We start from the raw sequence: 16450 nt of genomic DNA, 5'->3' as shown, positions 1-16450 counted from the left end.
ATTTACTAAAAACGTAATCCCGGTTCAATCCCGCCCGGTATAAAAATTTTATTATAATTAAAATAATTTAGACGAAACTACCGAGTTTAATTTATTCGGAATATTATAAATTAAGTAGTTACAACAGTGAGTTAGACGTACTAAAACAATGCACAATTGAATTTAACCCTATTTACAGTACACGTTTATCAGTTAAATACAATACGAAGCAAATTTTAATGAAATAAATATCTACAGAGGGTATTTGTATTCTTTTTTCGTTTACATTTTTTTATATTAACACTCGCTCTTGATGAAGATACCGTAGAATAGCTATATTTGACATCTGGTAGTGGACGACTCGTAGACTTCCTGTTGACGTTGTGACACATACCGAATAAAAAAGACAAGTGCCGTCCAATTTCCCAGGAAATCAATCACACCAAATGTATTAACAAGAAGAAACAAGTTGGCAAGCCAAAATATACCTCTCCTCGGAAGAATTGTCCCTAGTGGTATTAATTTCTCGAGATAACCCTTAAAGATATATCTCCGCAATTTAGAGTTATTTGTTAAAAATATTAACCCATTTCTATCCCGCCCGGTATAAAATTTTAATTATAATTAAAATAATTGAGACGAAACGACCAATTTTAATTTATTCAGAATATCATAAGTTAAGTAGTTACAACAGTAAGTTAGACGTACTATAACAATGCACAATTGAATTAAACCCTTTTACAGAACAAGTTTATCAGTTAAATATAATACGAAGCAAATTTTAATGAAATATCTACAGAGGCTTTTTGGAATTACTCGCTTACGAAATACTTGCCGCATCTTTAACGCTCATTTTATTTCAACACTCGCCCTTGATGAAGATACCGTAGATATCTGGTAGTGGACGACTCGTTCACTTCCTGTTGACGTTGTGACGCATACCACATGAAAAAGACCAATGCCGTCCAATTTCCAATATCATATAATGACTCGCACACCCAAGAAATCATTGACTGCGTTAGAAATCGTAGATATCCAAATATCCACACCAAATGTATTTACAAGAAGCAAAAACCTTACCATCAACAAAGCACAGAGAGCCACTTGACGAACCGCCAGCTCTTAAAGCAATTAACGTTAAATTATCTCCTTTGAATTAACAGAACTATATATAGGTCGTTAAAAAAGTGGACCACCCACAGGGTCTACCCTTTAACCCTCTAATCTCGGCTGACTGCGCTAAAACAAGATTTAACCTTTAAAAAATACCAGATTAGGCCTTCATAAATTCATTAATAAAAAAAGACTTTATTACCTATTATGCTTACGATGCCTGTCTTAATTTCAGTGAATCTAAGGAGCTATCGGTGGTTCTGTGGTAGAGCGCTCGACTGCCAAGCCGAATGGTCTGGGTTCGAAACCTGGGTGGCGCATTTATTTTTAATCAATAGAGAAACGCTAAAGTAGAATTTCTTCGATGCAATAATTTCAATTTCAATTCTATTTCAATTAAACCAAAATTTCGTACTCTATTAAATACGCTTCCGATAAAGCTGAAGGTCTAATTTTCAAAAAGGCGTAACAAGTGTCGGTGGTTCTGTGGTAGAACGTCCGCCTGTCAATCAGGAGGTCTCGGGTTCAAATCCCGCCCGATGCGATCGCAAATTGATACTAAGACGAATACCGTGTACAACTGGTGGAAACCCTGCCATTGGACGTTGAGAGGTAGCATTACACTCAGCACTCGGTCCGTCCCAAAGTCATTAAGAAGAAGTTGGAGAGAAAACGCCCATATAAACACAACAGACTCAACATGCACAACACAACATGCACATCCATCAGAACACAAACACAACAAATTCAACACTCACAACCTACGCATAAACATTACAAAAACCGTAATACACCAAACCGTCACGACGGTGAGCGAAAAAACACCATCCAAACCAAACCGCAAATGCATCCGTTAACGCTCACCGTCACACGGTGGTTTTGCCAACCCTTTGAGAAACTGCGTACGCAGTGATTACACTTTGCACCGAAAATGCGAACGCGTTCGCAGTCCTGACAGACAGACACACCCACAGACCTACCCACAGACCCACCCACAGACCCACCCACAGACCCACCCACAGACAGACACGGTCGTTGTATAACCCCTCCTAGGGGACTTTGTCCCCTCGGAGAGGTAAAAACCTTACCATTAATAAAGCACAGAAAGCCACTTGACTAAACGACAGCTCGTATATCAATAAACGTTAAACCATGGATAGTAGATTTTAGAGGATCGGTTAAAAGCCTGTTTTTAGCCCCCGTAAACCAATCACACTAAGGGAGTCAGCCAAGGTTATTTGAAAAAAAAACAAGTATCGCTAAGAGTGGACGATACTGTTCGAAAAAAAGAAAAAAGATGAACACGAAGTACATTTTTACGCCAAAAGGTAATTTTTCACATTTTTATAGATTAAATATGATATACTAAATATCAGTTGATAGGTTTTATTGAATTAAAACACCAAAATTAAAAATTACTAAAATATAAAGCGCAAAAAATTACGTAACAATATCAACCGCATGAGATTGTCATTTTGAAATTTTAAGATCACGTGGTACAAACGACTTGCAAGACTCCCTCGGAGTCTCTAGAGATGATTGATACGAGGGGAGATATAAAATGCACCGTTGAATGGTATCGAAAACCTGTCCTCTTAATTTAATGTTCATGGTTAAAACAACGCCACTGCATTAATACAACTAAATCTAAGTCGATAAGAAACCCGTAAATAAATTACATTAAAACTAACTAAATTGGTGGAAACCTTGCCATTTGGACGCTGAGACGTTTATCGTAACGCTCAGCACTCGGTCCGTCCCAAAAGTCAACAAGAAGAAGTTGGAGATAAAATACTCATACATAGAAAAGGCAAACACAACCAACTGAACACCCGCCAGAAAACAAACTCATCATTCCCACACTACACCTAAACAGTAACAAATTTTCAATAAAACTGACAAGGAGACTACCCGAGGTGGTTATCTCCGATTTGGTTCAAACTCGGGTGGTAAGTAATAATAATAATAATAATAAATATAATAATAATCAGCTAGGCTAATACCCTTGGCACCACCTTAGGCCTAAGTCATCAAGCGACTTTTGACCTTCATGTAACTTGAAAATCCCTAAAAGGGTGGACAAGAATGGGCTTTCGTTTTGCCATATTAATTTTCATAGAGAAAATCAGTTTTTAAGTTGTGAAAAATATTTTTGGTTGCCATGGCCAAACGAAAGTCCATTCTTGTCCACCCTATTAGGGATTTTCAAGTTACATGAAGGTCTACTTACCACCCGAGTTTGAACCAAATCGGAGATAACCACCTCCTTGTGAGTTGCAACCGTTAACGAAAAAATACCAAACGCTACCCAACCCAACCGCAAATTTATCCGTTAACGCTCACCGTCACGCGGTGGTTTTGCCAACCTTTAAACTTCAAACATGGTTTTTCGACATAGCCCCGGTAGCGCGTTTGTAACACAGACAAACACACAGAAAGTCACGGATATTGTTTTAACTGTATAAAGTAAAGAGATAGCTTAAAAGGTATCGTATGTAGAAAGAAGAGAAGACTACTTACAGTGTAACACCGTTTAAAAACCTTTCCAAAAAAACTGATATCAAGATTAAATTAATAAAAGAACAATGAATTAAAATTAAAAGCGAAGGTGTGAAGACTAAACAGAAAAATTGAGAAGATAATAACAAGCAAAGCGAATGATTTGGAAAAATACCCACATTATTTTTCCTTGACAAATTGGAAAAAAAATATTGGTGACTCACGTAATATGAATAATGAAAACTTTGGGAAATTGTTTTTAGAAACGCAGTAAACAAATTTGAAAATGAAAACATAAAAACTAAAAGGTGGCATCCAGTAGTTTTGCAGTGGTGCATCTTCATGTACGAAAAATCTGCCGCTCTCTACAATGTGTTAGAGGAGTCAGGTGTTCTTCAATGGCATTCTAGGTCAACTCTACGGCGCCATTCATCAAACGTGATGAAATAACGGGATTTCATCCTGAGGTGTTTAAAAAAAATTAAAAAAGACTAAACAAAAATACTCTTAATGAACGTACTTTAAGAACCTTTTCTTAAAGTGCGTTCATTAAGAGTATTTTTGTTTGGTACTTGATGAAATTAAAATTGAAGAGGATTTGGTATATCGAACGGAAACAGGTCATAATATAAGATCAATGACATCTTGATTCAAATTTCCTTTTGCGTATTTCCCAACCAAGAGTCTAACAGCAGAAGCACTAGACAGCTTTCTCAGGGAGGCCATTCAAAAACTAGAAATATGTGGTTTTAAAATTATGTGTGTTGTAACCTTGTAGGGGATGGGGCAACAACAAATTAAGTGTATTAACGTGAATACAGATTCCACAACTCACACTCTGGTATAGTAGAGAGAACAATCTATTTCCTGTTTGAGGCTCTCCATCTCATCAAAACAGGTAGGAATTGTTTATATAATAGTTCCTCTGATTGCAAATATAGACGCATGCAAATTAATGGAGGACTAAAGTGAAATGTTATTCGATGTATTTATAATAAAGGCTAAAATTCTAATAGTTCCTTAAAAAAGTTACATAAATTAACCTCCGAGCATATTAATTTGCAGAACAAGATGAAAGTTCAGTATGCTAATTTGCACACCAGTTATAAATTATGATAAGTGTTAATTATTTTAGGTATGCTACACAAGTACTATGTCAATCAGTATCGAATGCCTTGAAGGCAGTTTCCAAATGAATACCCTAAAATGGTTCGATTTCTAGAAATTTTCAACAAGTGGTTTTATGTAGTAATTATTGTACATCACACTCGTAACAGTAATTTTTATCCGTTGCGTTCCAAAAATGATTGTTGATTAATGGTTGATTTTTGATCAATTTTCAATTATTTTTAATAATGTGCTGTATTATATTTAATAGTGGCTTCAAGAGATTTTTTGCCCTATTTTGATGAGTGGGAAAACTATGTAAATTATCTACCTGTTAAAAATTCGGATAAGAAAAAGATGATGCTAACGCAAGAGACTTTATCGGGGTTAAGGCAAACAAGTAAAAGGTGAATTTAAATAGATTTCTAGTGTATATATAATTATATATCTATTTTACTCTATTCAATATCAAAATGCATTATGGAACTGATCTCATTATAAAGGGGCTCAATTTATATTAACCGACCATCGAAATCAGGACCCACTTGAACAACTCTTCAGTAAGCAAAGGCAAGCGTGTATGGCTGGATCGCAACCCACATTAAACCAGTATTGTCGAAATGCCATGAAACGTAAAAGATTAAATGACAGAAACATCAATTTGAAAATCAAAAATGGTAACACTTTCTAAAATTTATTGCAATTTAAAATTTGTACTCTTGAAATCACAGAACTGACATAATCATTAGTTAACATTAAACTATCATTTTATTTTGAGCAAATTCTTGTTTAACTTCTTCCATTACTTTCTTTTTTTACTTGACAATTATCTTTAGTTACCATTTGTTTCTTGTATTAGATGGTTTTAAAATCGTGTCTTAATTGGTTTGTATGACCCTTTCCATTTGTATTGCAATATTTAACCAAAAACATTTTCATGACCTCATCTGCAATTTCTTTGCACACACGTACTTCGCTGTATACATTTCACCTTCGACTGCTTCAACAACTAGTTTACGTTTATTTACATAAAATACTTTTCCGTAGAATTTACCAACATAGGTCTGCAATTTTCGGAAAATGTTTAATGCTTCCATGTTCGGATATTTCAGTCCTCTATTTTGAATTGACGTCCACCTCTTGAGATTTACAGGAATATTTTCTAAATGTTTTTCAATCAAAGCCCACCCTATTGATCTTCGGAACTTTTTGGAGACACCAATTTATGTAAAACGCAGCCAATTACATAATAAAAGGTGTCTTTGTTTTCAACAGTCTCCACACAGTTAGAAAAAATGGTTTCCATGGGTTTTATCAGGGTTTGCTTTGGGTTTAAAAAAGGTTTAGGAAAAAATTATAAACCCTTAAGGTTTGTTTTGGCAACTTGCATGGTTTGAAAAGGGTTTAAATGTTTAACGGAAACCCCTATAGGTCAATGGAAAACCCTTAGGATTCCAATTTCAGAACCTATAGAAAAAAATAATAACTTATCACTTTTTAAAACCCTTTTCAAAATTTGATATGAAGCCGTTCAAAAATTTCGTAAAACGTAAAGGAAGACGGACTTTCCCCAAAATGGTTTCTCTAAACACCGTTGCAATCATACATCCTTCAGTGGTTCTGTGGTAAAACGCCCGCCTGTCGTGCTAGAGGGCTTGGGTTCGAAACGCGCCCGTTGCAATCGCCAAAGTTGGTTATCAAGCCGTAAATTAAATTATTTAATTTTAATGTAATCTATAAATACACGGGGGGGTTTGTTGCAAACCCTAGGAAGTTTTTAAAGGGTTTCTAATGGTTCCATTTATAATCATAAAAGTGCTCATTTTTAAGCCTTGTGGGTTTGAAAATTTCCGTTAAATGGTTTTGGAGGGTTTTAATTTTACTGCATTTTAAAAGTTCCCGAAGGAGATAGTTTGTACTTTTTGCCGTATCATCCTTAGGTAGTTTATCATCCTATAAATAATAAGAATAAATATATATATTTTTTAAATTGGATTTAAATTGGTTAATTCTTATTTTAAATGTAGATAAGTCAAATTTTTTAAAGATAACTTTAAATGCTCTGTAAAGTTTTTCTTCCGTAGTTTTTGTAAATAGCGGCTTCATTTGAGTTTTACACACTTCAAAAATTACTCCACTGGATTGCAACTCTGATGTCCATTTTAAAATCTTTGTTTCCACCTCACAAGGAAATTCGATAAACTTCCCAACTAACGCTGTTACCTCTCTCCAGATGATCTCAAACAAGTTATCGTAGTTGGATTTTGAAATAGGAGATAATTTATATATTTTACGACAATTTCTGCCATCAACAACATTTTTAGGAACGTACTGAAACTCTTTTTGGTTTTTATTCTTACTAGGAACACTAGCTTTATGAATATTTCTGAAAGAAAATAATGAAGTTAGCCCAGTTCATTATTCTAGAAATAAAAACTTACAAATCGAATTATAATTCTATTCCAGTAGTTTTTGAGATGATGAAGTTTTAACTATAAAATCATTGTCACTTATATCATGGAATAATTCATCCTCATCTGTAACAATAAGAAATTAGTGATACAAATAACAAATATAATAATATATATAAAAACATACCTGAAGTTATTCTGAATTCGTAATTTTTATTTGGTTCATTGTTAAACAAAGTTTTATATGTTAAATCCGAAAAATACGACATCATAAAAAGAACAAAGCACTTTCCGCGTCTTCACTTCTCACGTTTTTTTATTGATATCCACACATCGGTGTCGACCCAAGGCCTTAGACACCAGCACACAACAACTTATTAATCAGATTTTCTTTAATTTAATTTACTATTTTTATTATCATAATTGTTTTCGGCTTCCATGTTTTCAACCTGTGAACAATTTGTTCAGAAATTGCAAGAACCTTTTTTAAAATTAAGTATCACAGATATTTCGGTAGCTGACGACTCAGACTCTCCAATTTTGTGACGAATTGCTTTAAGACGAGCTCAAAAATCGTAACAAGTATTGGCCAAAAACTGCATTTTCATTTTAAGAAATAATTTAAGTAATAAGCACTCGGAATTAAGCAACGCACCGAACCAAAAAATTATAGCTAAATAAAGTGAGACAGCAGTGTAAGCCAGTGTTTTGTTTACTTAGAACTTCAAATTAATCGTTCTCTTAAAAGTACATCACAAAAAAGCGTTATTCCATTTCGCGGTATTACTGCCTAACCAAAAATTAAAAATTCTTCGTGAGTTCTGTTTTACCCAGATTCGGTTCAATCGTATACTAAAGTGAATCCAATAGGAGGTTTTTATGGGATATTTTAATTTTAGCCATTCCAATATCTTCTTCTTGAGTTCTGTTTTACCCAGATTCGGTCCAATCGTACACTAAAGTGAATCCAATAGGAGGTTTTTATAAGATATTTTAATTTTAGCCATTCCAATATCTCCTTCTTGAGTTTTGTTTTTCCCAGATTCGGTTCAATCGTATACTAAAGTGAATCCAATAGGTAGTTTTTATTGGATATTTTAATTTTAGCCATTCCAATATCTTTCATATTAGTCAAACTTTTCTAAATTTCCTTCAATTAATTATTTTTTATATTTATCCAAAAATATAGACAAAATCAATTACTGTAGGAACTGTTAGCTGACGTCAATCCCCTGCTACGCATTGTAACCGGGCCACCTGAATTATGGGCTTTAAAAGTAGCTGGATGACTTAGGCCTAAGGAGGTGCTTTTGGTCTTATTTTTTTATTATTATTACTAATTGTATGAAAGTGTGGCATTTGAGATTTAAATAATCTAATTATAATATAAAATTATAATTAATGTAATACGCACTTTTTTGTAAAGAATCGTTGACAGTGATGTTCGAAGGCGAGTGGTAGCATTAAGTGTGCTTATAAATCGATATTCTTGAATTAACACTATTATTATCTCAACGGCAAAGAGAACGAAAGCATACAGCACGCCTTTCCAAAGTGGATCATCGTTCGATGAAAACTCAATCAGAATCCTTAAATATAAGTTTTTAAAAATTATCTAAAACAATGAAATTTTTTGAATCTGTCAAACTCACGCGAGTATATCAAGCAGTAGAATTTACAAATGATCCAGAAATACTACAGCGACGTATTGGACATAACTCATTAACTGTTGCGATTAAAATAGTAAATGACATGACAAAATATAGGGTCTCACGCATCCCTCTATATTACAATATATACTTTGGCTATTTAGTGGGTAATTTTATTGAAATTTAAACATTTTTAAAATTAAATCAAATTTGTATGATAATTTTTTCTATACAAATACATTTCTTCAAAAATACGTACTTGATAAGGAATGGAGATACGAAAGTTAGTAAGCTCGCAACAGCTTGAGACATAAGCCGCAAAATCAACCCCAACCCAAAAGCCTTTATGAGCGCAGGTTGTACATCAACTTTCCCTTGAGGCGCCTCTTTAAGAAAATTGATTGGCTCTTCTGGTTTAAATTTTCTAAAAAATAAATAAAATGGTGATACTTAAAATAAATCTATTGGAAGGTTTGTTTCAAATTATATAAAATTGTAGTAATTATAAAGAAGGGTAGATTTTATAAACTACGGAAATAATATACATTTCCTCATGAGCTATTAATCGATATTACCTACGAATTCTTAAGTGGTCAGAATACTCATCAGGTTCATTAACTGGTCAGTCGGTCTTCCATTTTCGAGGTCAAAATTGAAAATTACAGTACTTAAATAGCTACATAGATCTCTCAACTAACCGACTCTTAAAAATTGACAGAGCAATTTGCAATTACGACATCTTGGGATTTTAGCCTTATTCTTATGTTTTCTTTTAAATAGAATAAAGTTATTAAAAGTTCAAACCTGAAGGTTAAATACTTTTATTTTGAAATTATAATTCGAATTTATTTTATTAAACCTGTAAATTTCTAGTCAAAAATATAGTCGGACCATTTATGAACTTCATTCTATCCAACTATATTTGAGAGTCCAATTGCGCTTAAGAAACATAATCGGGAAATCAAAGGTGTACGCTTCGATAAAAAATAGTTATAGAGCTATACATAACAACCAGGCCACCCTAAAATTTGAAACATCAGCTTATCGTAAGCCATGCAATGCCTTATCTTATTTACACTCGAAATCATGCCACCATCCTTCCCAAAAAATAAGTGCTCTATCAACATTAATTCACCGCGCTTTCACCATTTCTTCAAATTCTTCCTTCCTCTCCTCCGAATTAAAATTAGTTAAATCAACAGCTTAAAATCATTCCTTTTCGGAATCCCAAATAGATCACATAATAATAAAAATATCCAAAAAATTCTCTAATACCGTCAGTTTCCAAACAACTCTAGCTCCTGTAGTTTCAGAACGTAAAAAATCTTTCATCCCAGCATGTATCCCCTTTTATCCTAGCTTCTCTCAAAAACTAGCCAAAAATCTTAAATCAGTAGGTCTCGATCTTATTTATCTCCCACCACCCAAATTGTCAGCTTTATTATGTAATAACAAAGAACCAACTGCCCTCCTCGATAAGGCCATCATTTATAAAATCTCCTGTGAATGTGGTGATTATTACATTGGGCAATGCCGTCGCCCATTTCATCAAAGGCTTAAAGAACAACCGGTACAATAATTATCCCCTTAGCAAACACCTTCGTGTTTTTGGCCATAATGCTAGGTGGGACTCAATAGACATACTAGCTCAACCAAAATTACATAAAACCCATTTTAATGTACGCGAATCCATCGAAATTTAAAAAAATAAATCTGCGCAATGTTTAAACCGTGACGATGGTCCCTTTAACTTATCCACGTTCTCTGCACTTTTTAAATGTTTATATGGTCCTCACCCTCTCCCACAAACCAATTCCTCCTCTCGGAGAATCCCCCATTCCGACAATGGTAGCCTCGCGCGCGAACGAAGATATCGAGCCCGTTGCTCCTATAACCCTTCAACGGTCGGCTCGCCTTCGGGAAAAAACGCTCGCTGCTATAGAACAGTAGCCACTATATGTATAAAGTGCAAAAATGTTTTTTCGTCCCAAAGTTTTACCATTATATTGTCAGACTTGTAAAAATCCCTGAAGAAGGAGAAAGAGTTCCTCCGAAACGTTGATATTTTAAATAAATAAATTGTGAATTTTAAAACCGTTTTAAGTCTCTTTTAATTTAGTTTTTCACAATGTGCTTCTCTTCACTTCTATAGAGCTAGAGACTGTTAAACCTGCGAGATTTAAACCGAGCTTCGAAAACTTCACAGTGTTTGGCAAAAATTAAAAAATGGTCCGCCACATATAATATGCACATTTTTAAATTAAGGCAATATGCACATTTTTATATTAAGGCAATAATGGAGAATGACACAGCACCAAAGGTTTTTGGCTGTGACCCCTAGCGGCGAAGTTACTTTACATGAAGGAGCACAGGGTTTTCGTTGGTGTCATAAGATTGATCTTAGCTGATTTAAAACGTGGAAAAACATTCACAGTCATTTGTTATTTCAAACAATAGTTACAACTAGTTTAAGAGTTGAAAAAGCCATTTTGGAGCATATTAAAACGCGATTTTAGTGAGAGCGCATGGTGATAAATTGTTCGAAATTGGTATACAGCTCCGAAAATAAATATACGCGTGCCTTGAACTATACCTAAATTTTATTTTTCAAAAAAACCGACTGGAAAAACCTTTATAAGCAAAAAACGCCCTTTTTGCCGAGGACGCGCGCATCTTAGTTTACATTTCTTTTAAAATCCTATTGTCTACGTTGCACCGAATCTCCGCAACTTTAGGATTAAAAAATGGTAATTCCCGTGTAGCTCACGTGGTAAAGGTGGTAAAGTTATGAACTTTTTTATGGTAATACTTGTCACAGTGCTACTTAAAACCTGATATGGAACCACATCGAGGTATTTTTTACTGGACGTTTTTTTCCATTTTTCATTTTTCTCCGTAGGGGAAAATGTTAAATCGCGTGTATGAAATTTTTTATGGTGATACGTGTCATAGTACTACTTAAAACCTGATATGCCATTTTTCCGTATGGAGAAAAACGCAAAATCTTTAAAAACGTCAAGTAAAAAAAATATATCGATGTGGTTCCATATCAGGTTTTAAGACGTATCACCATAAAAAATTTCATAACTTTTCCACCTTTACCACCCGAGATACACGCGATTTACCATTTTTCCCTATGGAGAAAATTGAAAAATGTTAAAAAACGTCAAGTAAAAAAAATACCTCGATGTGGTTCCATATCAGGTTTTAAGTAGCACTGTGACACGTATTACCATAAAAAAATTCATAACTTTACCACCTTTACCACGCGAGCTACACACGATTTAACATTTTTTATTCCTAAAGTTGCCGAGATGCGGTGCAACTAAGAGAGTATATTTTAAAAACACATATAAACTAAGATGCGCGAGTCCTCGGCATCAAGGTCGTTTTTTGCTTATAAAAGTTTTTCCAGTCGGTTTTTTTGAAAATTAAAATTAAGGTAGTCGAGAGTATAGTGTATATTAATTTTCAAAGCTGTATACCAATTTCGAACAATTCGGGTATATTTTGTAACCATGCGCTCTCACTATTTATACCGAGAGACGCGTGTGGAGAGCTTAAAATTTTCCAACGTTTATTAGTAAACGTAACAATTAGTCCTTTTAATATATTTTTTAATTTCCCCTCGCAACTTATAGCGAAAGTTGAGTTTTAAAATTGAGATAATATTATGTAAAAGCTAGGCTAAAACAGCCAAATATGGCTATAAATTAAATTATCCGGTAATGAAAGGAATGTTTAATACACACTGTTAAAAATAAAGGTTTATAAAAAGACCAAAATTGGACTTTTAATTTATTTCAAACCATTTGGTTACTGAAAAAGGTCTAATCAATTATTTTAGACCCATTTTACTCTTTCATGTTTAATACAATACCTTTTGGGGCATTGAAAGGGAATGAGCCCTAAGAATAAACCTTTTCCAGTCCTGGTGGTAAAGGTATAAAAAAGTTATGCTCTAACATTTAGTCCTTTTGAATACCCATTTAATTCCCTTAAACGAAGAAAAAATGATATGGACCAATTTCGAGACTAGTATTTGAATACCACGTTATTTCATTTTTGAATAGTTTCTTTAAAATAACATAATGCGAAGAAATTCCAATCACCAGGAATATTTAACTAAGGTTAAGTCTTTAAAAATTTGATTACAGATTTAAATATAGGGGATATTGATTATGGCGTCAAACTATGATAACCCAAATATCAGCACCAAAGAATTCTTACTATGTGTTTATCTAAAACTGAAAGTATTAAATGGTACTTTTCGTGATCAACTCCGTTCGTTAAACGACTATTTCCCCCTAGCGATAACCAGCCTAATCTGGCCATGTTAATGGTTAATCTATTGAGTCGTATTGAATAATAATAAAAACAAAAGTATTAAATAAGGGCCTATAAAGGACTGAAAATAAAGTTAAAAAGGATTAACTTCTTACTGTTTATGAAGTAAAATGGATAAAAGAGTGTAAAATAAGTACTGAAACACTCCACGAAAGAACTGAATTTGGGGAGCAGAAGGTTTAAATATGTTGTATGACAAAACCCTGAATGGTCTTAAATATTGGAAAATGTTTAAAGCACTTTAGAGGTCTAAAATAAGACCTTTATTTTTAACAGTGCATTGGGTTAAACTAACTTACAGATGGAAATAAAAAGTAAAAGTTTTCCGAAAGAAAAAAGTAACTTTTTTCAGAAAAAGATTTCAATATTTTAAACTTATTTAATCTTTTTAATGAAAAACTTTTAATAAATCGGTTCTCCTTCGAAAGTTTTTAAAGTAAGTGTCGCCTCGACCTTAAGTTACTATTTTTTCAATGGCTGTCGCTTGCGTCGAAATCAAAAGGCGTTTTTTATAAGTACCCCTCGCATTCGTTAGATCGTTTGTATATTGGTCAATAACCTTATAAAGTTATTCTTAACATTCGTCCACAAAATAAAGTAAAAGTTGTCTAAATATAATTCTCTACAATGGCTCTCTAACGACGTTATCATCTGGCTATTTTGAATTTTAGCTTCCTTTGCCATAAAGCTATGGCACCACGCTCTCGAATAAAAACTCATTAAAAAAGTCGGATAGATTCACGGACATCTCTAATATCAGGGGGTCTTTTCATAAACAGGTAGCAATGATAGATTCGACAGTTGCTATTATACACCGTTTTAAACTGGATTCATTATTTATGGAGGGGCTAACCACTTCCCAAAATTTTATGCACCGATTACCAAAAGTAAATGGACCGAAATTATCAGGCGTTTTCCTTATGAAGTTATATTTTGACCTCGAATTTGAAATTTGGCGCGCTCCTAGGCCGACAAAAACGTTTCTGTTTTTATATAACCATTTTTATACATAGACCTATACTCACAATTTCCAAGTGCAATTTATTGCGTCTAAAGACGGAGATAAAAATTATCTTTTATTTGACTCGATTTTCTCATCATTTTCATAAGGAATGCGCCCTCCGATTCTGAGCGCTATTTCGATAACTTCGATTCATTTACTTCTGCGATTACACATTGCTAATTCTGTAATCCGTTACATTTTTTTTTCATTTTCAATTTCAACTTTAATTTAGCCAACCAGAAATTTACAGTGAAAATTACAATTATACAACGGGGCTCTGTCATCAAGCGACTTGTAGGCCCCACAAGAAACAACGCCAAAAAGTTAACAAATAATACAAATAAATAGTAAAAGTTATATAAAATAAAAGATAAGGCTAATTCACCTATTTCGGGATGTTATCAGCCTCTCGGTATGTATCTGATAATTAAATATTTTTATGAGTTCTAGCGATTAAATAAAGTTAAAATTGATTCTTATATGAAATGTCTGCAAATGAACTTTATCAAGAAATAACAATAATTTGCGCAACGGTAGGGCTATTCTGCTTCAATTATTTCTAGCCAAATTTTCGCTTTGTTGTAACTATTGTTTGACAAAACTTATGACTGTGAATTGTTTTCCACTTTTTCAATTAGCTAAGATCTATCGAATGACACCAACGAAAACCCTGTGCTCCTTTATGGATAGTAACTTCACCGCTAGGAGTCACATCTAAAAACGTTTGGTGCTGCGTCACACTCCTTTATTTCTTTAATATAAAAATGTAAATATTATTTGTAACAGACTATTTTTTAATTTTTGTGCTGTTTAGAACACTGTGCACTTCAGATGTGCGCAAAAATTGATCATCAATAAATGTTTAACATTCAAGGTCAACTGTAATTAATTAAGTAGCATATATATATCTAATAAAAAATGAGTTATTTTAAAATATTATCTTATTTAAATTGATATTATTAACAAATTCATTAGGACCATTTTTCACGTATAAACCTATTCTGTTTTGGGAAGATCAAGTTTAATAGCTAAATTTTCCCTATTTAAATATGAAAATTAAAAGAGGCAAAATTATAATTTTAATTGCTAAGAGCTAGATTTTCAAGATGACTTATTTATATAAAGAAGCCTGCTTGTAAAAACAAGTGAAATCATTTTTGAGTTGGAAAAGAGATTTCATAAGAAGTTGGCTCGACAATGTTTAGGAGTAAGACCAAAGGCCCATTTGTATTTGTCAGAAAAATATGCAATTTCCATTGGCCACGGATTCCAGCTTCATTTAGAGGAATATGCCGAGACAATGATAGCGGGCCAAAAATCAACTAGCCTGTTGTGTTATCAAGGGCCAGCAAGTGAGAATTCTACAAAATCATAAACATATTCTACTTGGGCTATCTTTGTTGGGACAATCGCTGATGGCAAATTTTAAATCGACAGTTTCAAGAATCGATTAACCAAAAGTATTTGTCGTGAGGCGTGAAAACTACTAATCAAACTATACTTTATCTCATCCCTTAAATACATTATTTAACAAAAAATTATATTACAGCCCTTTCAAATAATAATTAATCAGTTTGAATAATTGTGGCGCTTGCCTTGAGATTAATGGTTTTGATAATCTCAAATTAGTCTTTAGCGAGTAATTGCCACCTTTTATAATGATAATATAACTGACTATGTAGACTTCAGAAAACATCATAAGAGATAATTTTTTCAAATAAATAAACATATACTTACTTATTATTCTCTCTGGAGAGAGAAGTTGGATAGAGATATTTCTCGAGAAGCGAAGTGGTTCGTTCTGCCTTTAGATCCGCTTTCAAAATTGTCAAATCAGAAATGCTAAGTTGCTTTCTAAATCCCTTCTTCAATAAACTATTGGGAATATACATACATATATATTTTTATGTTATTCATTTGAAAACACAATTTACGGCTGATGAAAAGCTTTAATATAAAATGGATGATAAGATTAAAAACGTATCTTAGAAAAGCTTTTCTAAAAATAATTTTCAAATTTTCCGTTACAGGCGCACGAAGCACTGGTTCTATTTGCAGATCAGTGTGCGCGTTTTAAATATTTTTAATCAGAAATATAGAATAAATCTCTAACGAGAAAATTGTGCATCTACGACATAACAAATCAAAAAAGCCCGAATATTAGTTCCGCATCGTTGTATGTGTAGTCAATGGCCAAATATCTCGGTCCCTATTTGACAAATTGAAATTGCGACTACGAATCATTTTCTTTTCCTATTTATTGATGATCGTTTATAGTTTTTCCCTTTACTTTTTCCGAGATATGAAATTTTAAAACGGGTATCACTTTTGAGAAAGAAGTT

General features: G+C 33.3%; 1 protein-coding gene across 1 annotated transcript in view; it reads right to left on the bottom strand.

Moving 5' to 3' along the window:
- The window catches only part of LOC149949807 (ATP-binding cassette sub-family C member 1-like), an 85005-nt gene that overhangs the window by 54463 nt on the left and 14092 nt on the right, over positions 1-16450 (bottom strand). Inside the window, exons 7-9 of the mRNA XM_090169507.1 lie at positions 15846-15983; positions 9018-9182; positions 8524-8698 (exon numbers count right to left, since the gene is read on the bottom strand). Coding sequence (XP_090025633.1) covers positions 8524-8698; positions 9018-9182; positions 15846-15983 — 478 coding nt within the window. The remainder of the gene's footprint in view (positions 1-8523; positions 8699-9017; positions 9183-15845; positions 15984-16450) is intronic.

Source organism: Leiobunum rupestre, chromosome 3 (genome assembly GCF_980474605.1).
Source record: "Leiobunum rupestre chromosome 3, qqLeiRupe1.1.hap1, whole genome shotgun sequence".
Classification (NCBI taxonomy): Eukaryota; Metazoa; Arthropoda; class Arachnida; order Opiliones; family Sclerosomatidae; genus Leiobunum; species Leiobunum rupestre.
This window is presented reverse-complemented; position numbering and strand designations above follow the sequence as displayed.